This window comes from Phoca vitulina, unplaced genomic scaffold (assembly GCF_004348235.1).
Source record: "Phoca vitulina isolate PV1807 unplaced genomic scaffold, GSC_HSeal_1.0 scaffold4, whole genome shotgun sequence".
Lineage (NCBI taxonomy): Eukaryota > Metazoa > Chordata > Mammalia > Carnivora > Phocidae > Phoca > Phoca vitulina.
Genome location: NW_022589707.1, coordinates 38,398,406 through 38,420,864, shown reverse-complemented (window position 1 = coordinate 38,420,864; position 22,459 = coordinate 38,398,406). Strand labels below are relative to the sequence as shown.

Sequence of the window (22,459 nt, the reverse complement as noted above, 5' to 3'; positions counted from 1 at the left end):
GGAGGGAGGGAGGAAGAGAGCTGGAGAGGGAGGATGAAGGGAGGGAAGGAGGGAGAGAGAAAGCAGCGGAGATAAAAAACAAGAGAGAAAACGGAAAGACAGAGACATACACATAGAAAGAAACAGAGAGAAAATACATCCAAAGACAAAGATGGAGCCACACATGGAGAGAGACAGAGACAGAGACAGGGAGACACACAGACATGCACACATGGACATGGGCTCACAGTCCACACAGGATAATGAGAAGTGGCAGGAAATGGAGTATATTGCCTACTTTGGCCTAGTCCATTTCCTTTCTCCTTGCAGACAGAGAGACTGAGGCCCAGGAAGGGGATCAGACTTGCTCCAGCTGATACTGTGTATAGACATTACGATAGAATTTGAATCTGCATCCCATATGGGCTCGGAGAAACCTGGGGGCAGGGAGAGGCCACCTCCTGCCCCAGAACTGAAATGTCAAGTCCTCATCTTCCAGGCCCCGCTGTAGCCAGAGCTGGAGTGGGTGACCTAGAGCCTCCCACATTCTCCCGCCCCATGAGATGCACCTGCCCCCAGGGATTAGTGAGCTGGGGGTCCACAAAATGGTGACAGGGAGAAAGGCTCCCGGCAGCCACTGCAGGGAGCTTCAGCACCCTGGGAGGTTGGTGGCAGGAGGACTGTGGCCCAGCTGGTGGCCAGGTCTCACTCAGGGAGAGAGAAGTTCCCTCACTGGGCCCCCAATGCCCTGAGCTCTTGGCTGGGGGTCCCAAATCTGGTTCTCCAGCCCACTTGGTGGTTCCACAAGCTCCCTGATATCCTTTCAACTAATCCCTTCTCTGTTTAAGCCAGCACAGTCACTTTCTGAGAGGCAGCAGAGCCCGAGTTGGAATCCTTACTCTGTTACAAGCTGTGTGACTTTCAGAAAGTCAATTAACTTCTCTGTGCCTCCATTTCCCCATGTGTAATATGAGGCTATTCCTATGTCTCCATTAAAGTGTCAGTGTAAAGATTAATCAGTTAGCACAGGTCTAACAACAACCCAGGCACATGGAACCTGGGCCACAGAAGTGTGGGTGGTGGGGAAAACCTGGGGGGAACTTGGACACACAGATATTTAACTTGCTTCTGCAGGGACTAGCCTGTGTGGCTATGGACAAGCCCCATCCTTTCCCGTGGCCGTGCTGCATCTGGACAGAGTCTCTGGGTGAGAATTATCAGGGCTCTGAACGGGCCTCCCCATCTGGCCACCTGTAGCAGTCCGCTAACCACACATCCGAATGCCTCGTCTCTAGCAGGAGGCGCTCTCCTGTGCTTTCTATTTCCAGACGACTATGTCCTGGATGGACATTTGCACTCAGATGTCCCTCCAGCTCCTTAGGGACAACGTAACCTCCACCTTTGCTCAGCATTTTCCTCGTATCATCCCTGACTCCTCCCGTGTCCCTGTCCCACCCAGTCCTATACATTCCAGCTGCCCCAGGTCTCCTGCATCCGTCCCCGCCTCGGCTCCCGCAGCCCCATTTGCCTGGGCCAGCTCCAGTGCCCCCTGACCCCTCCTCTTGTCTCCAGAGGCTGCGTGCCCCAAAGCTGAGCTCCCTCCCGCACGGACGGCAAAGCCCTCTGCAATGCCCTGCGTCGTCTGACCAACATCCACCCATCTGCTCTGGTCTCTTTCTCCTCCTGCCTGTGCTCTGGACAACACTCACCAGTCCCGAGGCACAAAGCATGGTTTCATCTCCTCCTGTACACCTGTTCCACTTTCACCTGCTAAAATCCCCCCTGTCCCCAGAAGTCCAGCTCTGGGGGCTAAGCCCTCCCCGATCCTCCAGGGTGGAGGCATGAGTCCTTCTTCTGTCCCTCTAAACTCTCCCCAAGAACCGTCTCTTTTGGAGGCAGTGTTGCCCCGTGCTTAGAGTGACGGCTGCGGATTCCTCTGCCTGCACTGGTGCTTAGGAGTGGACTATAACTTTGAAAAGTCACTTCACGTCTCTGAGCCTCAGTTTTCCTGTCTGCAATATGGGCATAAAAGCGGTACATATCTCAGGGGGCATTCAGGAGGTGGGGATGAGTAGGATCACATGGAGCCCGAAAATGATCTGCACTTGGTAGCTTTGTGGCAGATTCTCTGTGCTCAGCTGAGTGGAAGAAAGTTCACGGGGACTAATGACTAAGCTACTATCTTACCCCGGGAATGCCGGCCCTCTCAAGAATGAGGCTTCAGTGGGGGGTGGGCTGCAGCATTGCAAAACTGGGCAAGAAGAGGAGCCAGACCCTTCTTCCTCTTCCCCAAGGCTTCTCATCGGAGCTGTTTTCCTCCCTGCATCCTTTGTAAAAGCAGGATCCCACTGAAAAGGCAAACGGGGCAAGAGGAAGCAGCGGCAAGGAGGCAGGGCAGGGGATGAATCAACGACCGCATTTCCATTGCCATGAGCCCCTCTGCTCTTCCCACCTCAGCTGGCCGCACTGGCTAATGGCCATGCTCCCAGCACCCCGTGCTCCTCCTCCCCAGCCGCTCCTGTGTGGCCAGCGCTTTGGGCCAAACGAAGAAAATTGCTCATCAGGTACCGGGAGCTAACTGGCACATTTGCCAACCTCCATGGCGCCCTGACCTTTTCTCACCCTCTCACTTGATGTGACAAGAGCGGTCTGGTATGCGCTCCAGCACCTCCTTAGGGAAGTGTCCCCTGCCTCGCCTGTCCCCCTTCCCCCATCCTGCAGCCCCCTTGCTCTCCTCCATCAGCGTATTTGTTACTCTGTATTCCTTTTGTCTGTTGCACTTGTGAGCGAGGGCCTCAAGGACAGTGCAGTGGCTGGAACATAGTAGCTGCTTAATAAACTGACTGAAGAAATACTGTGCTCAGCTCGGAAGAAGAGACCGAGGCCCTGCCCTTGGGGAGCTCCAGGCTGGTGGGGAGAACAGGAGACAGCCCGGGCTGAGGGAGGAACCAGAGCAGAGCTCCCTCAGCTCCACGGCTACCGGGTTGAGATGCCTCATCACCTCACTTGGCCCTTCGTCCCCAGGCATAGTCTGAACAAAAGACCCTAGGATCCTGTGATCCAGCTCACAGGGCCCTAAAAAGTACAGTTTTATAATCTCAGGACTGGGAAAGAGCATGAAAGTCATTCCTTCTGCTTGTACACCTCCTGGATCAGGGACCTCGCTTCTACCCAGAGAGGTTTGTTTTAATCATGGATGGGAAACATGTCCTCAGATAATGCAGATATCTTCCTCAGCGGCTCTCCTACCTCTACGTAGCACCTGCTTCCATTAGGAGCACCTCTGCTGCTGGACTCCTCAGAGCACGGCTCCTCCCTGGGCCCACCAGAGCCCTTCGCTGGTGCAGACAAGGGAGTGCTGCTTAGCATCAGATGCAGGCACAGCTGTCTTGTTCTCTAACCATCTCTCTCAGCGGAGGCCCTCAGTCCCTGAGAGTGTGGACAGGTGTGTGTGGGCATGTGCGCGCGTGCGCATGCACCTGTGCGTGTGTGAGGTGATGGGGACCTGTGCTGCTCTTCAGACACGGACATGCAGAGAGAGGCTGCTGGATGTTTCCAGAATGAGGGGCTTCAGATAAGGAAGCCCTCAGGGTCTCAGGAGGACCTCTCTTCGCTGGTGGGGTGTGGCTGGAGATGTGAGTGGCTGGTCAAGGTGGGCCAGTGATTTCTGCGTCCATAGTCTTAGGAGACCCTCCCACGTGGCACCCATGGGACTTTCCACAGGGCATAGACTCTCCCCCCTCCCAACAGCCCCTGCTGAATTACCCCACTGGCAGCTTCTGCTGCTGCCTTCCCCAGAATGTCAAGCCAGCCAGTGATTTGCCAGGAGGAAGGAGGGCACAGGCTGTTCTCCCTGGGAGATGGGGGGTGGTCCTGATTCAGACACCACGCACTACCTGGGCAGTAGGAGTAACGCTGCCCAGGAGCCCTGACTCACAGCGCAGAGGGCCAGTCTGGGGCATCCAGGTAGGGATGAGGTGCCACCCACACCCTCTGGCCCAGAAGTGCCTATTCTCTGCAGGCCCCCACTCAACACGAGTGCTCACCCCATCTTTCCTGCCTCCTGCCCCCCTTCTGCTCTGGTAGAAAGAGTCTGATCCCTGCACTCACCCCGGAGTTTGGGAACCGAGCATATGCGGACCCTTCCGCCCCGCCTCGTGCTGGTAGCATTGGCCAAATAATTCAGGCACCCAGAGTATACAACGTGTGAGAGAGATTTGTCCTCAAAAGGGAGCAAGTATTTCCTTCTTCCTTTTCTGGGCTCTGGGCAAATCACCGCCTTACTGAGCTCTGAGGCTACAGTAGGGTAGAGGACGCCGCCGGCCCTCAGCAGGTCTCCAACGCCGGGTCCGGAGCCGTGCCCGCTCCCTAAACCGCTCTTCACGGCGTCGGGCGCAGAGCCCGCGGCGGAGGATCGGGGGGGCACTCACGGGTCGTGTTGTACTTGACGCCGTTGAAGTACTCAGGACACGGCCTCTCCACCAGGGCTCCGGCCGCGCTCCGGGGCCAGCACGTCCCGATCTGGTCCAAGGTCGTGTTGCAGTAGGAGTAGGGACCTGGGAGACGGGAGACAGAAAGAGGAGCTCAGCTGGGTTGACGGGGGGGGCGCGGGGCGCTCGGAGCGCGGGACCTGGGGCGCACTCAGCACGCCGGGGAAGGAACCCGCGCCGCCCGCTCCGCTCGCCTCCGCCTACCCTCGGGGTCCAGGGGCAGCCCCCAGCCGTCCAAGAGCAGCTCTTCGGCCAGCGCCAGGCTGCAGTTGGCCTCCAGCAGGCTGTAGAGCAGCGCCGCGTCCATACCGCCCGGCAGCCGCGCGCCGCGAGGAAGTGTGAGTGCGCGCCCGGCGTGGCTGCGAGGGACTGGGTGCCAGAGCGAGCCGTCCGGAGAGCGCGGGGGCCCGGCCCCTGCCCGCCCAGCCCCGACCTGCGGGGCAGCCTCGCCGCGCCGCGCCCAACCGCCCGGGGCTGCCAAGTCGGGACCCTGGCAGAGAGGAGCTGCGGAGCGCGGAGAGCCACGGGTCCACCCGCGCGGTCGCGGCCAATGGCGGCGCCAGGGGGCGGGGCCGGTGGCTCCAGTCGGCCGCGCCCAGCCTCCAGAGCACCCCCAACCCCGGGCCCCCCTGGTCCTCGGAGCCCGGCCCCCCTGGCTCCGCCTGGAGTCCGCCTTCTCAGGCCCGGCACGGTCCGGACGAGGGCGGCTGGGGGAACTAGGAGATGCGCCTAGGGTGCCGGAATGCTCCGTCCCAGGATCCGCAGGCCCCGGGGCTGCAAGGGGCGGCAAAGCGCGCCCACCCGCGCGCGGAGGAACCCACTGCAGCATCCCTAACCGAGAGCCACAATTGGGCGGCCTGAGTGTCCTCGCCCTGAGGCGGGACACTGGAGACGGGAGGCAGGGGGAGCGGAGAGTCCACGTGCAGATCTGTGCTCTAGAAAAGCCCCTGTGGCCTGTGGGAAGGAAATGGATTGGAGGGGCTTTGAAGGCAGCAGGGAGGCCACGGAAAAGTCTAGTGAGATCCAGTGGCCTGAATGGATGAACCTTTGGACCAGGCCGTGGGGCTGGGATAGAGAGGTATTTCGGAAGACAGCCTGCCCTGGGGAGAAGGGATTGGAGAGAGGAGTGGGTGAGTGGGTTCCCACAGGAGCCAGGAGGCCGGGATAACACCAGTCTCCCCCCCTGGGTGACTGGGGAGGGGATAGTGTTGTCATTTAATGGGAGGGGGAAGTCCAGGGAAGAAACTGGCTGAAATTATCAGGAGGACTTCAAATACCCTGGTCTTACTGCCCCTGAGCTCCAGAGAGGACAAAGTGAGAAGTGAGAATGTGTCTCTGTTCCTCTTGGCTTGGCCGGGGTCACCTGAAACTAGTTTCCATACCAGTGTGTGTGTGTGTGTGTGTGTGTGTGTGTGTGTGTGTGTGTGTGTGTTTAGGACCTAAAGACCTTTATATGGAATTTGCCCAGGTCCGCTAGGACTGCCGGCTCCATAATTTGTGCAGGCCCCACTGTCCAAGTGCCCAGGGTGGGCCAGCTGCTGAGTGGGAGGGTCTGGGCTCAAGAGACAGGACCTGGGCATGGTACCCCTCAACTCAGGCTGGGTTGTGGTCTTGCCTCTGTGTCTACTCTCCCTGCATGTTACCCCAATTCTTGCCTTCTCTTTTGGGGCTATTTCTCCAAGAGTGAAATGTTCTCTGAGGCCCCTCCCAGCCCTGAGAGTCTCTGGCTCTGAGTTTTGAGACACAAAGCCTGAGGAAGATGTACATGTGTGTGTGTGAGTGTGTGTTGAGTGCTTCTATCTTTAGAGGACAGGGGGAGCTGAGACCCAGTCCCCACTGGGCTGGAGGTCCCAGAGGAACTAGTCTTGTCCTCCCCGCTGCTGGCCTCCACTGGGAAGAAAGCTGCCAGAGAAGGCCAGCAGCACCCTGAACTAGCACTGTGCCCTAAGCAAAGAGAGGGGAAGAGGGGGGCGGGGCTGCCTTTGTGTGCTCCAGTTCCACCAGCCTCCATATTAATGCTTCCATCACTGCCAAGGCAAAGCCCGAGAGCCCGAGAGCCCTGAGACCAGGGATGAGCACTGGCATCTCTCCAGGGCTCGCTGACTGGCGGGTACCAGGTGCAGGTCTGCCAGCCAGGTCTGTCTTCTACCTCCTGAATGGACTGTTAGAGCCCTTGGCTCAGACCTGGGCAGTTGCAGAGGCAATGACCCTTAGGCGTTCGTAATAACCTGTGCCAGGAGCGGGGGAGGATAGGTTGAGTCCCAACCCCAGCTTCTGACCTGAGTCCCCAACCCAACCCTAGGCTGAGTCCCATCCCTAGTCCCAGGCTGAGTCCTAGCCCACAGGGTCCCCCATAGGCTAGAATGTGGCTGGCAGGGGCAGCCCATGTCTTCACCCGGGAATAGTCTCATTCATGTGCAAAGGAGGGCCCTCCACACACAGATCACAGTCTAGGGGAAAAGAGAGAAATCAAACTAAGTTATTAAGGTGCTGATCACCAGAGCCACTGTGCAGGGGTGGTGACCAGAGGCCAATGACCTGTCGCCTCCCTTACAGCTTTCTGCAGAGTACGATGGCCTGGGAAGCTTCGATGGCTCTTAACTGGGAGAGCACATGTCCTAAAGATCCCTCTGGGAAGTGACTATCTCAGTGGCAGAACCAAAGGCTGTTCCGCATCTTGACTGGACAGACAGGGCCCGCATACAGACCCACAGACCCAAGGTGCCCTGGTTTCCAGGACGCAGGGCCATTTCTTCATGGATCCTATTATTATGAGCATAATTGTCTGTTATTCTAGATGTGGCAGAGAGGAAACTGAAGGCAGCAGCTTCGGAACAAGTTGATTTTACAGCTCGCTTGAGTGTTCGTCAATAGGTAAATGAGGAAGAAATTGTGGTGCTGGGTGCTGGGATGTGTCAGGAGCAGCACGGGGTGAGGCAGGTGTCCCCAGCCCACCTGTGATGTCAGCTGCGGTGACAGTGGACAGTGGTGGGCGAGCTTGGACACACATCATGGTCCTTCAGTGCGCAGCCAGATAGGCATGCAGAGCAGACTGGAAACACACACACACACACACACACACACACACACACACACAGCGTCTCCCTGTCATGTGTCTTCACAGCATCACACACATTCTCTCATTCATCCCACCATACATCAAATGTCAGCTGGAAAATAGGATTTAAGGGGATAGGGTCTGTCTCTGCCTCTCTGCGGGGTTGTGCTTGGTCAGACTGAATACACAAGGAGCAGGCAGATATGGGTCAAGGTTGTGGGGTTGAATGGGAGTTATCAGGGGGCTGCTGAGGGTGTGGAGTCTTGGGAGAAGCCAGGTGCCCCACTCTTGCCTGGTGGCCCTGGAGACGGTGCCGCCAGGCCAAACACTCCTCCCCCACACATCCCACTCCACCTTGGCACGGCGGGGATGGCCAAGGGGAGATAATATCTTCATGTCCAACCATGGGACCAGGCAGGGCCCTCAGCAACCCTCCAATCCTGCATTCTCATTGACATATGGACGAAAGGAATTTCCCGCTCCAACCCCCAGACCATCCTCATCTCTGCAGTAGTCAGACTGGGCTCCCTGTCTCTTCCACTAGGCAGATGAAGTGATTTTTCTACAATTAAAATTATGGCATTCTTCCTCTAAGAGTGGCTCCCCATTGCCCTCAGGATGGAGCTCAGCCCTTAAGCACTGCAAAGAACACTCTTCCAGATTGTCTATCCTTCATGCTCTCCCTCCTGCTGAACTTCAGATGCTCTTTCGAACAACTTGTCTTTCCCTGGAGCCATTCTATAGCTCTGCAGCTTTGCATGTGCTGTTCCCTCTGCTAGGAATGCCCTTACCACTCTACACTCCAGGTAGCCTAGCCGACTCCCACTTGCCCTTCAAACATTCAGCTTGGCTTTCCCCTCCTTTGTCTTGTCTGGGTTGGGTGGCCCTCCTGGGTGCCTCCATCTCTTGGGGCTGGTCTATGTCACATGAAGGCTGTTGGTTTTTCTACTGTCTCCTCTACCAGCCCATGGCTTCCTGAGGGCAGGGCTGGTCATGTTCACTGACTGATTCCCGGCACCCATCAGAATGCTGAAGGCCTTGGCAGCAGCTCTGTCTTCCTGGCCAAGCCTCTCTTCCCATTTGACCAGCCCTGCGGGGGGTGTGTGTGTGTGTGTGTGTGTGTGTGTGTGTGTGTGTGAGAGAGAGAGAGAGAGAGAGAGAGAGCATGCACATGTTGGATTGGGGAGTTATTTTATTTCAAGGGATCCCTGAATTCATTTGGACCCTTATATTGCTTATGGACTGAATAAATAACATGCCTTACAATCTATGCCCTGTGGTGCCTCTGTGACAAACAAAACAGAAATAATCCATTTAAAGCCTGCCTGAAGTCTCTTGTGATTATGTGTGGCTTTCCTTTATTTGGACCTCAGAGGCATACAGTTTAACTGGTCATAGCCCTTGATTTATGACCACTTGTCATCATTAGCCCACATATGGCCTAAATTTATTTTATTTTAGTCTTTCCTTTACGGAAGTTCGGACGTAGTAGTAAATATAAGGAATCTATCTGAATCCAAAACTAGATCATTGCCAATCACTTACATATTTATCTAAATACTCCTTCCCCAGAGGGAACATTCTCTTAAATATTTATCATTCCCTTGCTCTTAGTTTTTCAGTTTTATCATATGTATGTCTAAACAATAGATTGATTGGTTTTGCTTGTTTCTGAACTTACGTTAGCTATTAGGCATTTTCTCAATCAGTGGACACTTAAAATGAAGTCAGTTTCATGTGGGGACCTGAGAAATTATTCCTCAGGTCCAAGGGCATTCTAACTGCCTATGCGTCCCCGCTTCCACGCATGGCGCATAAAGGATGATGTGTCCTCACGACTGCTGCTGGGTAGCATCATCAATGATATGGTGGATGCATATTTATTGACATGGGGAAGTGTTCACCTTGAGTTATAAGAGGAAAAAACAGGTTACAAAATTGCGGACACAGGATCATCCCAGTTTTGTGAAAAAACAAAAAAGAAATAACACGAGGCTCTATAGATTGATAAACTCCTGGGGGATATAAACATTATAAACATTCCCAGGTTGTGGAATAATGAACAATCACTGTCTTCTTCGATATTTAAAAGTATTTTTTCCAAATTATATCAATGTAATGTATCCCATTTGCAAACAGATGAATGATATTATAAGTTAAGCAGGGGAGGGCTTGTATTTGGGGAAGTTGAGTCCCTCTCCACTAAACTCAGAGGAGGGGACGGTGGGGTACCATTCCCCAGGGGTCATGGGGAAGGCGAGGGTCTGTGCCATGCGCTGCAGGGCAGGGCAGGGAGCAGGCAGTTGGTCTGCTGATAAACCAGTGTTGCCTCTGAGAGCGGAGAACTCTGGTGGGGGGAAGGTTGGGCTCTCCTGAAATGGGGGGCTTCCATTTCCTGGCTGATGGATGCTTGACCTGGCCCAAGCTGGGTGTCTCCATGATCTCTCATTCAAACTCCACAGTAAGCCTCTGAGGCCAACTTAGACCTGTTTCTAACAGAGGAGGAGACTGAGGCTCAGCTCGTCTTCTGAGCTGAATTGTGTCCCCCTAAATCCCTATGTCTTAACCCTCAATACCTCAGAATGTGACCTTATTTGGAGATTAATAGGTAATGAAATTAAAATGAGGTCATCAGTGCCAGCCCTCATCTGATGTGACCGGGGTCCTTGTGAGAAAGGAGCCTAGGACACAGACGTGCACAGAGGGAAGACATGGGGCAGAAGGCGGCCATCTACAAGCCAAGGAGAGAGGCCTCAGAGGAAACCAACTCTGCCGACACCTTGATCTTGTATTCGTAGCCTCCAGGACTGAGAAAATACATTTCTGTTGGGAGAGCCACCGGTGTGTGGTACTTCATGGCAGCCCCCAGCTAATGAACGCAGATGGCTTAAGTGACTCCTCAGGGCCACACTGCTTCCAGGTGGAGGAGGTAAGGTTGAGGCTTGAGTCTGTCTGACCCCCGCACCTGAGCTCCCGACCACTGCACTGTCAGGAAGGCAGGCAACAAGGCTTTCCCCGCTGATACCTGACGCAAGCTGCATGGGTGCTGGATCCCACTGCTGGAAGCACCCTGACCCCCTTGTGGCCTTGGCAGCAGCTCCAGATCCCCGGGCACTCCCCAACCCTCGTCCTTCCCTGCCGCTCCTGTGGGTGCTGACCCGACAATGCCAGGACACTGGGCGGAGCCTGGGGACAGCTCTCCGGGGCCCACGTGAGCCCACGGCTGTTCTGCGGCGGACCCGGCCTCTGAGTCCGCTGCTCGAAGACTCCGAGGGGTCGGAATTCAGGGGCCCGGCTGCTGCCTCGCAGGTCCTTACTGGGAGGTGACACCGGTAGTCACGGCAACCGGAGAATGCGATTTACACCTTCTGCAGGGTTATGAGCAGAGGGGCGCCCCCTCCTTCGGCTCTAGAATGCCAGCCCAGCCCGCTGCCTTTAGATGCAGGGAGCCGGGAGCGGGGGGCCAAGGCCTTCTTCACTGGGGAAGGGCCTGAGCCCCAAATGGGGGAGGGGCCGGCCCCAGGACAGAGAATAGAGCAGGACCGGAAGCTGGTCACCACTCACCACCCCACAGAGCTGGGGCTGGTCCAGGAGAGCTGCCTCCTCCCTCCTGGCCCCCAGGAGCCCCCCCCCCTCAATCTCCCGTGGTCCGCCCCTGGGCGGTGGCTACGGACGTGCATACCTGAGACATTGGCCAGGGTCGTGAGTGCATGGCAGTACTGCTCCAGCAGTGCCCCTGGGGACTGGTCCATGGTCTCCCAGGTTGGCCGGGCAGCCTAGAGGACAGGAGGGATGGGGGGGCCGAGGTCAGGCCCTGGCTAGCCCCTGCCAGCGCCTGTGTGTTCCCCCTACCCTGTTCTGTCCCTCATCCCTCACCTCTCTTACCTCTGTTGTATAGAAAGGGAAACTGAGGAGGCAAATGCCTGGCCACATGGCAGGATGGCAGCCTGGCCAGGCGCGGAATGCTGACAAGCCTTAGAAATGGTCCAGTGCAGCTTGACCTCCAAGACAGGAACCTGTGCTGTCCAGCCCCTGGCCCCCAAAGCTCTCCTCCTCAGGATGGGTGGGTGTCTACGAGCTGTTCGGTTACCTAACAAATATTTGTAGAATGCCTACTGTGTGTCTGGCCCTGGTTGGGAGACCCACTGGGTGTCCTTGGGATTGTCCCAGGCCAGGTAGGGATCCCCTACACTCAGAAGGCACAGAAGGGAGGGGAGGAGAGCAGACAATGTAACTCTGTTTCCCTGTTACACAGGTAAACAGGCGGTTATAACCAAGGGTATCTCCTCATGGGGGAGACACCTAACCTGGACTTGGGAAGTCTGTTCCCCAAGAACAGGGAAGGCTTCCTGAAGAAGTGGCACTTTGGGGGCAAGCAGAAGAATGAGTAGGGGAAAAGGAAGGGATCATTGTACCGACGTGGGCACTCACCAGGGAATAGACATGTTAAATGCAACCATGGCAATTCCATCTAAAAGATAAAGACCATCCAGGATCCCATCTCCTGGAAAAAAACCATGAGAAAGGGTGCTGGACATAGAGGAATAAAGCAAATGTGGTTATCTTTGCCCCTGAGGGACCATCTTCTGGTGGGAAAGATGGATGGGTGACCAAGTTGTTACAGCATCTACAATTTGCTGAGGAGGAATGGGGTAGCATCTTAGAGGAGGTCATGCTGATGTGGGCTTTGAAGACGGAGTAGGAGTTTGCTGAGCTGATAAGGATGGTGCCAGGAAGAGCATCCTAGGTAGAAAGCACAGCATGTACAAAGGCAGAGAAGCTGGGGAATGCATGATGTAAGACTGAACGAGAGCTCTGCACTCTAGAATTCTAACTCTTATCTCCTATTCTTCCCAAGGCCACCATTTTTCCTACTCTGTGGCCAGTGTGTGTGAATGCATTTATGTGCTTGTGTGTGTGTGTGTGTGTGTGTGTATGTGTATGCAAAATGACTTTTGTGCCTCTCTCTACCCTGACATTCCTGATTCCAGGATTCTAGAAGGCACTGCCCACCAGTGGGCAGCCCCAATCCCTCCCCTTGCTAGTCACATGTTCCCTCCCTGGTGGCTGGGTCAGTGTTTGCCCCAGGATGTCCCCGGGGCAAGAGCCTCACGGCCCTCAAACACCACGTTCCCCACATCTGGCTCAGTCCATTTCCTGTGCTGGGGCTGGAGGCTGGAGGCTGCACATTTCGCCTCAGCGTGCTGGCCTGGAGCTCCTAATAAACGACCCCACCTGAGCGGATGGGCGAACACTGCCTGCCGCGCTCCTCAGAGAGCTTAGGGCGGCAGGCAGACCAGTCGCTGCCCCTGAGACCAGCCGACTCTCTCCCACGACGCTGGCTACGGAAGGAGGTGCTGGGGAGCAGGGGCGTGTGCATGTGCGCGCGCACGTGTGTGTGTGTAAGGTGTATGTGGGGTGTTATGTCTGTATGGCGTGTGTGGTTGTGTGAGCAGTATAGGTATAGTGTGTGTGTGTGTGTGTGTGTGTGTGTGTGTGTAAGGGCCTCCCATGAGCCAGGAGCTCTGGCTTCTTGGCCTGCAGGACAGACAGAAACTAGGGGCTATGGTCTTGCTGTTCACATATCCCGGGGGCTACTGGGAGCTCCTCAGCATCAGCTTCTTGGGCATCAGGAAGGCTGTGCTGCCCAGGGAGGCCCTGCCAGGGGTGAGGTGGGCTAGGAAGGGGAGGGGATACTCTTTGTCCCGGGATTTCCAAGAATTCTGAGCTCTCACCCTCGGCTGGGTCTGAGGAGAGCGTGGGCCCCAGGCCTGACCCAGCATACACTTCCCAACCCCCTTCTTGTCCCTTCTTGTTTAAGAAGCAGCTAGTAATGCCCTCCCCGGGGGCACAGAATTTCCAGTGAGCCAGCATCATCTGGAGGTCATGGCAGAAGCAATGCTCAACCCAGAGGCGCAGGTGTTGATGGTGGACCCTCGGGTTGGTCAGACTTCGCATCTTAGATACAAGCTCCTTCTCTCAAAGCCCCCAACTACCATGTTGTGGCCCCATCCCTCAGGAGTCTCATGTTCATCTTTGGGCGGGCATTCTGAACACACGGGGGGGGGGAGGTCAGGGCCTCCTCCACCAGGACTCAGGCAGTGCATGGCTGTCCCTGCATCAGACGCTATGGGCTGAGGCTGTGGCCGAGTCTCCTTGCTGGGCAGAGCACCGGGGCGCGGGACGCTGTGCTCAGTATTGATGTGTGCCTTTCAGACCTGGGCAGCTTGGGTGAGCAGATCACAGGAGGTTTTGGAATAATTCCCAGATCCGGGCTCCATCTTCTGTAACTTCTCCATGGGTCCAATAACCTAGCACAGCTAAAGATGTTCATTCTCTTCAAGGGGCTGATGGGATGGATTTGACTCAGTTCAAACCCACAACAGACCCTGGAGGTGCCTATTCTGGGCAGATCTGCGGCTGCTGGGGGTGCTGGATGGGCAGGGAGGAGGAAGAAGAGGCTGCCGCTCTCAGGAAGCCCACAGCGGACCAAGGAAGGCAGAGACACGGCCATGAAGAGTCACACTTCAAGGCCTGGGCCGCGAGCTCCCAGAGCCAGTAGACTACAAACCTCCCCACGTTCAGGGCTCTGGGCATGCTGCTTGTTAGCTCTGTGGCTTGGCCGAGTGACTTATCTTCTCTGAGCCTGGCTCCCCTCATGTTTAAAATGGACATAACGCAAACCCCAAAGGGTTCTGGAGTACATTTAACAAGTTACTGTAGGTCAGGAGCCTGGCATGTGGCAAATGGTGGCCTTGTCAAGGCCGCTAGGAGGGGTCCAATTAGAGAACTCAGAGATAGGGGGTAGGGCTTCAAGCCCCATTGTGGGGAGTCCCAAGGCCCAACTCAAATCCTCCTCCTCCAGAAAAGCTTCCTAGAACCCCATGTCCCCCTTTCCCCAAATCTCTAGCCAGCATGGATCCCCCTTAGCCCTCAGCACCCCTCCCAGCACTGAGCCCCTGAAGATGCAGCCTGAAGCTCCCTCACTGGGCACACCGTTCGGCAGTGCCCAGTGCATGCTGGGTGAGGACCCTGAGGGCTCCATGGAGGGCTGGGCGCTGGAGCTCAGTCCAAAAGGATGGAAGCTGCGTCCAAGGTAAGGGGAAGGATAAGAAGGGCAGAAAGAGATCCCTGGGGCAGGAGCTGAGCAAAGGCTCCAGGGCAAGAAAGCATAGGGCCTGCTCCGGAGGCAGCCAGCCTCTGGTTTGAGGATGCCATTAACAGGGTAGAGGGCAGCAGGTGGGAAGGAGAGGCTTCTTTAGTGGGAAATCAGCACTTACAATGTGCTAGACACAGCTCTCTAAGTGCTTTACCACAGCTCATTCAAGCCTCACAACAGCCTCTGAGGTAGCTGCGAATAACCCCATTTTCTAGAAGAGGCAGCTGAGGCCCAGAGAGGCAAGGTCACCTCCCAAGGCTGCACAGCACGTAAGGGGCTGAGGCGGGACTAGACAGACAGTCTGGCAGGTTGTGGCTCGGTCAGATGCACAGAAGAGTCGGTCCTGGGTGAGGAAGTGAAGGCTGCGGTCCAGAGATCCTGAGAGTCCCCAGCAGTCTCCAACAGGCTGGCTGTGGGGCTCAGGAGGCCACTCAAGTAAGAAGCTGTTCTCCCCAGTGCAGTGGGGCCCACGGGCAGAGAGCTGGGTCACAGGAGGAGTGTAGGCAGACCAGCCAGCTGGGCAGGGCCTCAGCACGTGGAGAAGTTTGGGCTCTATAACTTACTCTGAGGCCCCCCAGACCCCCCCATTATTCTCTCTTCTGCAGGGGACACCTTAGGCTTCTGCACCCAGCTCTTGGATGTCTAGGGGCAGAGAGCCACCCACCACCCCTCACCTCTACCCAGTGAGACTACAGGCAGTCCACATCTGTCTGGTTCATGTCTGTGTCCCCAGTTCCCAGCCCAGAGCCTGGCGCATAGCAGGTGCTCAATAAGTGTTTGCTGGCTGACTGGATGGGTGGACAGATGAGACCACGGTCCCCTCAGCCAGGTGGACTGCACCCCTACCCCCAGTTCCGGGAGCTCAGGTTCTGGGCTCTTCCTGCTTGTCAGATTCCTTCTCTCTCAGTTTTCACTTTGAGGCCAGCCCAGTTCCTGGTTCCAGCCTCTGTGTGCCCGGAGTTGGAAGGCTTCACGTTAGAAAGGGCAGGGGAGAGGCCCTGGCAGGAGGAGGCAGCAGGCCAGGGCCAAGATGCCTGCTACTCTTCCAGCCTGGGCCCTGTCCAGGCAGAGCCGGTGCCCCAGGGACCAGGCAGGCCTCAAAGGTGCCACCTCCTTGGAGCCAGGCTGTCGGAGCCTAGTGCTCCCTTCTGGTCTGGCTACAAAGCTGCATCTAAATTTAGCCCCTGGCCTAAGCCAGGGTGATTTACAGGACCACAGGTCCTGTGGCCAGGCTGCCAGTCACCAGAGGGGAATGGGGTGAGCTCCCGTCCTGCCTCCTCCCTCTCGGCCCAAGGTCAGAGAGGACTCGTCTGGGAGGGAGAGAATTCCTCCCCACTGTTTTCTTTCATTCACTGGTTTCATTGAGCCCAAGCTAGGGCTAGAGGAGGAAGAAACTCAGGCCCTGTGTGTGTGTGTGTGTGGGGGGGGGGGGGGGGGAAGGGGGAGGGCAAGAGGAGGGGAGGGGGATGCTGGAGAGGGGGAGGAGGCCAGAGAGGGAAAGGGGGAGACAGGGGAAGGGGGACAAGGGCAGGAGGAAGAGCAGAGGGGGAAGGGAGGAGGAAAAAGGGAGGAGAAGGGGGAAAGAGGAGGTGTGTGTGTGGGGGTACAGCAGGGAGGTGAGGAAGAGGCAGCCTCTGAGCCCTGAGCAGACACACAGGGGGCAGTGCTGGAGCTAAGGCTGACTGAGGCAGAGGGTAAGGGGCTGGAGGTCATATGAGGGAAGTAGGGAATTATTTTCTGGAGTATCTGGGCAGGCTTCCTGGAAGGGGAGACTAATGCTCGATTCTAACTTAACAGGTGCTGGACTTCAAGTGAGGACCCCAAGGGCCCCAGCAGCTTCCTGTGGGCCCTCCCATCCCTGAGGGCTCCAGTCAGGTGTCTCTTCCTAAGATGCCCACTCTCCCATCCAGTTCTAACCACCAACAGCTCACCTGGAGAAACTTCCAGGCCTTTCCTTATCATGTGCTCTTTCTCATCTCTGACAGCCTGTGGCTCTCCCTTCTCCATGCCTCTCCCCTTACCTATGCCAAGCCCTGGGCTCTCACACAGATGTCTGAGGATGGAGGAAGCACTGGAGGGGGGAGGCCCAACAAAGGGGGAGTGGGCTGCCCTGCAGGAGGCCCTAGAACAGGTCCCTAGGTCTCAAATTATTTCCTTAATTATCAACTCATCTAATGTCTAGTTGAACTAAAAGTCACTCCATCCTGATTTGTTTTGGCATCTGAGTATCTTGATTAAATTTTTGTAAAGGGAAGAAAATCTGGAGTCATGCTGCTTGGTTTGAATCCTGACCCTGCCACGACTAGAGGAGTGACCTTGGGCACATGACCTTGCCTCAGCTTCCTGATCTGTAAAATGGGGGTAATGATGGTTTTATCCTCTAGGGGTGTTTTGAAGCTTAAAATAGGTAATGCATATCAGTGCTTAGAACAATGCTGAGCATGCAGTAAGCACTGTGTAGAGGCAAAAGGGAATAAACAAAACAAGCTTATTGAATAATCTACCCTTCCCTCTGGTGGGCTTGAAATGACATCTTAAAAAATAAGAATTTTGAATAAAGTCACTTTAGACAAACTGGCTGAGGACTCCTAATAATGGCTAAAATCAGATAAAGTAGAAAATGACAGCTGAGAGGGTACAGAATAGTCCTGTAATTCATAAAATGCTGCAAATTTAAGACTTACCAGGAATACAAAATTAAGTAAGCAGTACTCTCAGACAAATTGGAATTTTAAAAAGTACATAAACATCAACAAAGTGGCAAAAAACAGAGAATAAATTGGATGATTGTCTTTGTCACCTACCCAGAAAGTAGCTGAATTTTGGGAAAAAGTTATTAGATGAATTAGCTTCTGGCAAATGACCCCGGAGCTCCTTGCCCATGTGCTGTAGACCCTGAGCGTGTGGGGAAACGGTGCAGGGCCCTGGCCTTGGTCTTGGGGAGGGCTGTGCAGCTTAAGAGGGGCCAGGCTTCTGGGGCCCCAGACTTCTCTCGTTGCTCAGCCTTCTTGGGACAGGTGGCCCCACCAGAAGGCTGGACCTGGAGCAAGAGGCCACAGAAGGGCTGTTCTGAGACCTTGGGGGTGGGGCGAGAGTATTTTGCATCCAAGGTCCAAGAGGCTGGACCCAGCCAAGAGGGGCTGGTAGACTACTGGGGTCTTCACAGAGGGGAAGGTGAATAGTTCAAAAGGTTCGAATGGAGAGTTTTGGAATCCAGTGGCCATATTACTTAGCCTCACTCCACCTCCATTTCCGCCTGCAAAGAACTATCTCACCTTCCGCCCTTAGCCCAGAGCCTGGTGTACAAGATAGGCTTCATGATTATATGCTGCCTCAAGAAAGCCGATTCCCAAAGGCCTCAGAGGGCGACCGGGAACACCAAGGTCAAAGCTCCTCTGGGCTCTTGGAGTGCGGGCCTGGTCAGGGTGTCCTCCCCATTAAACCACCAGCTGGAACTTCCATAATGGCAGATCAGGGCAGGTCTCTCCCCTACTCAGGAAGCTCCCAGAGCTCCCGGTGCTTTCGGGACGGAAATCTGATCCCACCAGGGCCCACAGACCCCCAAAGCCCGGCACCATCTCTTCTCAAGGTTGGGGCTTGTCCGGGCCTTCCCCCACTGCTGGCTCTCCCCACGGCTCTCCTCCGGGGGCCGCCCTGTCCCTACCCTAGCTGTCCTGTCCACCGCCCAGCAGATTTTATCATAACCCGCACACACTTCTCTTAGTTCCAAAGACCAGCATTTGTAAATGCACACTCGATTCTTCACCATTATTTTCTTCCTGCCTATAGTTCCTTCTAGGCCATCAACTCCGTAGGGCAGGGGCCATGGGCCGGGGTTCTCCCCCTCAGGTCCCCACCGCGCAACGTCCTCCTTAAATGCCAGTTCAGTGAACGAGAGAGCTGGAGGCCGGGTCCCTCCTGTGGCGCCTTCCCTCCCACCGCCGGCTCCAGGTCCCATGTTCTCTTCTCACAGCGAGCGGAAATCTTGGAATAGTTGGACAAGGACCCAGAAATAAACGCCGTTACCACAAGGAAGCCTGCACTTTGGGGCCAGAGAGCGCACGGTTCAGTTCCTCTCCTGGGGGGTTACATGTGACCAGTCTTCAGTCTCAGGCTGGGGTCCACCAGGGAACTAGGGGTAGGGTCTGGTTGACTCTAAGGGGATGCAGACTGTTGCCTCTCCGGTTCCCAGTTCTGACACCCCCAGAACCCAGGGGACCCGCCCACAGATCCCCACCCCCACCCCTCAACTTGGCCTGACTCTGGGGCAGCGGCCTCTCTGGCTCACCAGCCTCTGCAGTCGGCATCATGGCCCCCAGAGGGCAGGGTCAAGGAGCAAGCCTGCGCCTCACAGCTGGCTCCCTTGGAAGGCATGTATCTCGAGAATAAGGGGCAGGGGGCAAAAAGAGCTCAAAGTCCAGGGCATCTGGGGCGGGGGTGGGAGGATGCAGGTGGCAGTGAACCCACTCCACAACCTCTACTCATCCCAAGTACAGCCTTCAATGTCATTAAAAGGACCTGGCAAGGGGCGCCTGGGTGGCTCAGTCGTTGGGCATCTGCCTTCCGCTCAGGTCATGATCCCAGGGTGCTGGGATCGAGCCCCGCTTCAGGCTCCCTGCTCGGTGGGAAGCCTGCTTCTCCCTCTCCCACTCCCCCTGCTTGTGTTCCCTCTCTTACTGCCTCTCTCTCTGTCAAATAAATAAAATCTTAAAAAAAAAAAAAAAAAAAAGGACCTGGCAAGTATCAGGATTGGTTGCCCACAGGGGGTACTGACCACCTCTCTCTTCCCCTGACCGGACCCCCTGGGAGGGCAGGGCCCCTGGGGGCCTCGTGCTTTGCCTATAGTGCCTGGCACGAAACCATAGCTGAATTCCCTGAGTGCTTACTCTGTGCCAGGCACGGTACTGAGAGCTTTACTTACATCATCTCAGCTACTCCTCATGATAACTCTATCCAGGAAGCACTGATCTCACCTTCATTTTACCCAGGAGGAAACCGAGGCTCAGAAAATCTGAGTAACCCGTCTGAGGTCGCCCGCTAAGCAGCAAAGCAGGGATTTGGCAAAGCCACTCTGCTCAGTGGCTGCTCGCTCTCTATCTGTGGCATGAGTGTTAAACAAATGAGTCGTCTGTGTATATGAGGATACCGAGGCCCAGGAAAAGGTCCCAGAGGCTGGTGCGTGGTAGATTCGGGACAACACTGGGTTTCCTGACTTCTAGCCTGGTTCTTCTCCCCTGAATCGTGTGGCCTCTGGGCCCCTCCTGCCTCTCTGAACGCTTTTAATGTTGTGGTCCTCCAGGAGAAGTATGACCTAGAACAGATGTCCCTCCTTCTCTGAGCTTTGGTGCCCCCGTCTGTGAAATGGGGGGAGGGCTAGAGATGGGTTCCTCCTGCAGCTGTTTCTGGGAACCCTTTCCTCCTAGCCTCACCCCTAATTCGTCAGCTCCTTCTGTAGAGGCCCCATCCATCCTCCACCCCAGCATCCACCTGCACACCCTGACTCGGGCCACAGGGCAGGGGCTGGGGTGTGCCCACTGTTTTCAGAAACCCTGGGCTAGGCTGATCCTCCCAGTGCCTCCTCTGTCCCATTGCTCAATTGGACCTGGTTTAAGGCACTGAGAGGAAGGTAGGGACAGGGTGGCAGGAGACGGAGGGCGTGTCTCTCCTGTTCCCTTGTGGGGAGGGCTAGAACTGGGGTGGGGTGAGGGAGGGTGTGATGGGGAGATGGAGTGGGACCCACAGGGGAGGCGACAAAACGGCCAGGGGATAGGGAATTTCTGGACCACAGGAGGGCATGCCCTAGACACTAGAGATTCCCCCTCAACGCTCTGCTCAGCCCTAAAGGGCCTCCATGTCCCATCCTCGCTGGCGTCAGCTTCCTCTCCTCTCCACCTGCCTCTCTCATCAAGGCAGGAGATCCATCTCCACCCCTCATCCCATACGGGGATCCCCAACCTCAACCAGGCCACCAAGTCCTGAGACCTCCCTCACCCAGCTCCTAACTGGGCTGAGTGAAACCGGGTCCAGTAACGGAGCACTGAGACCCGCCTCCCACCCTGGAGCTCCCAGGGCCCGGGCGCCCCCCCCACGCCCCCCCAGACCGACCCCCACGCCCCGCACTTACTTTGAGCAGCGGCGGGAGAAGGCAAAGCAGGCAGAGGAGCGGGTGTGGGGCGTGGAGGAGGTGCGGGTGCCCTGCGGGACCCCCCATGCCAGCGGCGGCTAGGGAAAGGAGCGCACCTCCCCTGCGCGAAGGTCCCGCCCCGCCTGCCCCTCCCCCAGCCGGAGCCCCGTTGGCCCCCCCCCCCCCCCCCCCCGCGCCGAGGCCAAGATTAGGCGCGGGCCCGGGGGGCCCCCCCCCCCCCCCCCCCCCCGCCCCCGGGCCAGGGCGGCGTGACACCGCCCCACAGCCCGCCCTCGGGGTTATTTATAGCGGGTGCTGGGCAGCGGCTCTGCCCTGCGGCCGGGGGCCAACCTCTGTGTCCAGCCTGCTGACAAAGGGTTAATGCCTTTTATCAGCCCGCCCCTTTTGCCAGGGCAGTAGCTCTCCAACTTGGAGAGAAGGGATTGAGAAAGGGAGGAGGGGCGGGGCTGGGGTTGTAGCCACAGCACCAAGTGGCGTAGGTGGGTCTCACGTGGGGGCCTGAGGGCATCTTCTGATTATCTGGGGAACTTGACCGGGCTCCAGAGCCTATTGGGATCATTGAAATTGGAATGTGGAGTCTGGATTAAATAATAGTACTGTATCAATGTTCAACTTCCTGATTTTGATAACTACACTGTGGGTAAAAGAATATTCTTGCTTTGAGAAAGTACACATTTAGGGATAAAGGGGCACCGGGTTTTCTAACTTACTTTCAATTAGTTCAGAAATACACACACACACACAGAACAATCAAGCAAAATGTAAATTATTGGTAAATGTGGGCAATGGGTCTATCTATGGTATACTTCTGATCATTCTTCCACCTTTTCTGTAAATGTGAAAATAAATGCTAAATTAAAAAAAGAAAACGAAACATCAATGACAACAAATGCATGGATGCCAGTCCCCCCCCCAAGCACCCCCAAGGGACTCTGATTATAGGTTGGGGGGGTGGGGGGACACCTCAGGCATTGATATGATTCAGTACGTTGCTCAAGGATCCTAATGTCAGGCAGAGCTGAGCAGTATTGGCCTGCGGTGGGGACAGGTCCAGCCTGGAGCAGGGTCTGGGCTCAGGAGGTGAGGCCTGCTGTCTGGAAGGCGCCAAAGCAGCCCTTGGAACTGTTCTAAGGGTGGGCCTGCTGTAGGGAGTTTAAAAGCTTCTAGGATATGAGGGGAAAGCATTTGAGGAATGTGATTAGTGGGGCATTTAGCTTTTCCTGGAGGTTGCAGACTAGGTGGGTACAGGCCCTGGAGATCTAAGAACCTTAGATACTCTGTGTTTACTCTGGTCTCTCTGCATGGGACACTTGACATCAAGTCCTCCTCCCCTCTACCTGCTTCCTCAAGGCAGCCTGACCTGACGGTGCCAGTCCCCAAGTATGACCCGTCCCTGAAACCTCACAGGCCAGAGTCAGCCCCGGGCTCTTCCTCACTGGGGACTGTTCTCTCAGTGCTCCTAGGGCAGTTGAGGCTGGCCTCCCACCAGCTTGGGGAGGAGGCAGGGATCCCTTCCTGAGGGCAGAGCCCCAGTCTCCCCTCCTCTGTTTATTTCTGCCCCCCCCCCCCCCACTCTGTTGCACAGAGCCTGGCCCCAGGGGTGGTGGGGAATCTTTATGGGAAACACT

General features: G+C 56.1%; 1 protein-coding gene across 4 annotated transcripts in view; it reads right to left on the bottom strand.

The window, feature by feature from the left end:
* Nucleotides 1-5,027, bottom strand: part of CRHR2 (corticotropin releasing hormone receptor 2) — a 31,468-nt gene extending 26,441 nt beyond the window's left edge. For 2 of the 4 annotated variants that reach the window (XM_032401840.1, XM_032401841.1), the window contains exons 1-2: nucleotides 4,674-5,027; nucleotides 4,410-4,535 (exon numbers count right to left, since the gene is read on the bottom strand). In XM_032401840.1, coding sequence (XP_032257731.1) covers nucleotides 4,410-4,535; nucleotides 4,674-4,776 — 229 coding nt within the window. In that variant the 5' untranslated portion in view covers nucleotides 4,777-5,027. The remainder of the gene's footprint in view (nucleotides 1-4,409; nucleotides 4,536-4,673) is intronic. The other 2 variants (XM_032401845.1, XM_032401846.1) reach the window with 1 other exon arrangement.
* Nucleotides 5,028-22,459: the final 17,432 nt, after the last annotated feature.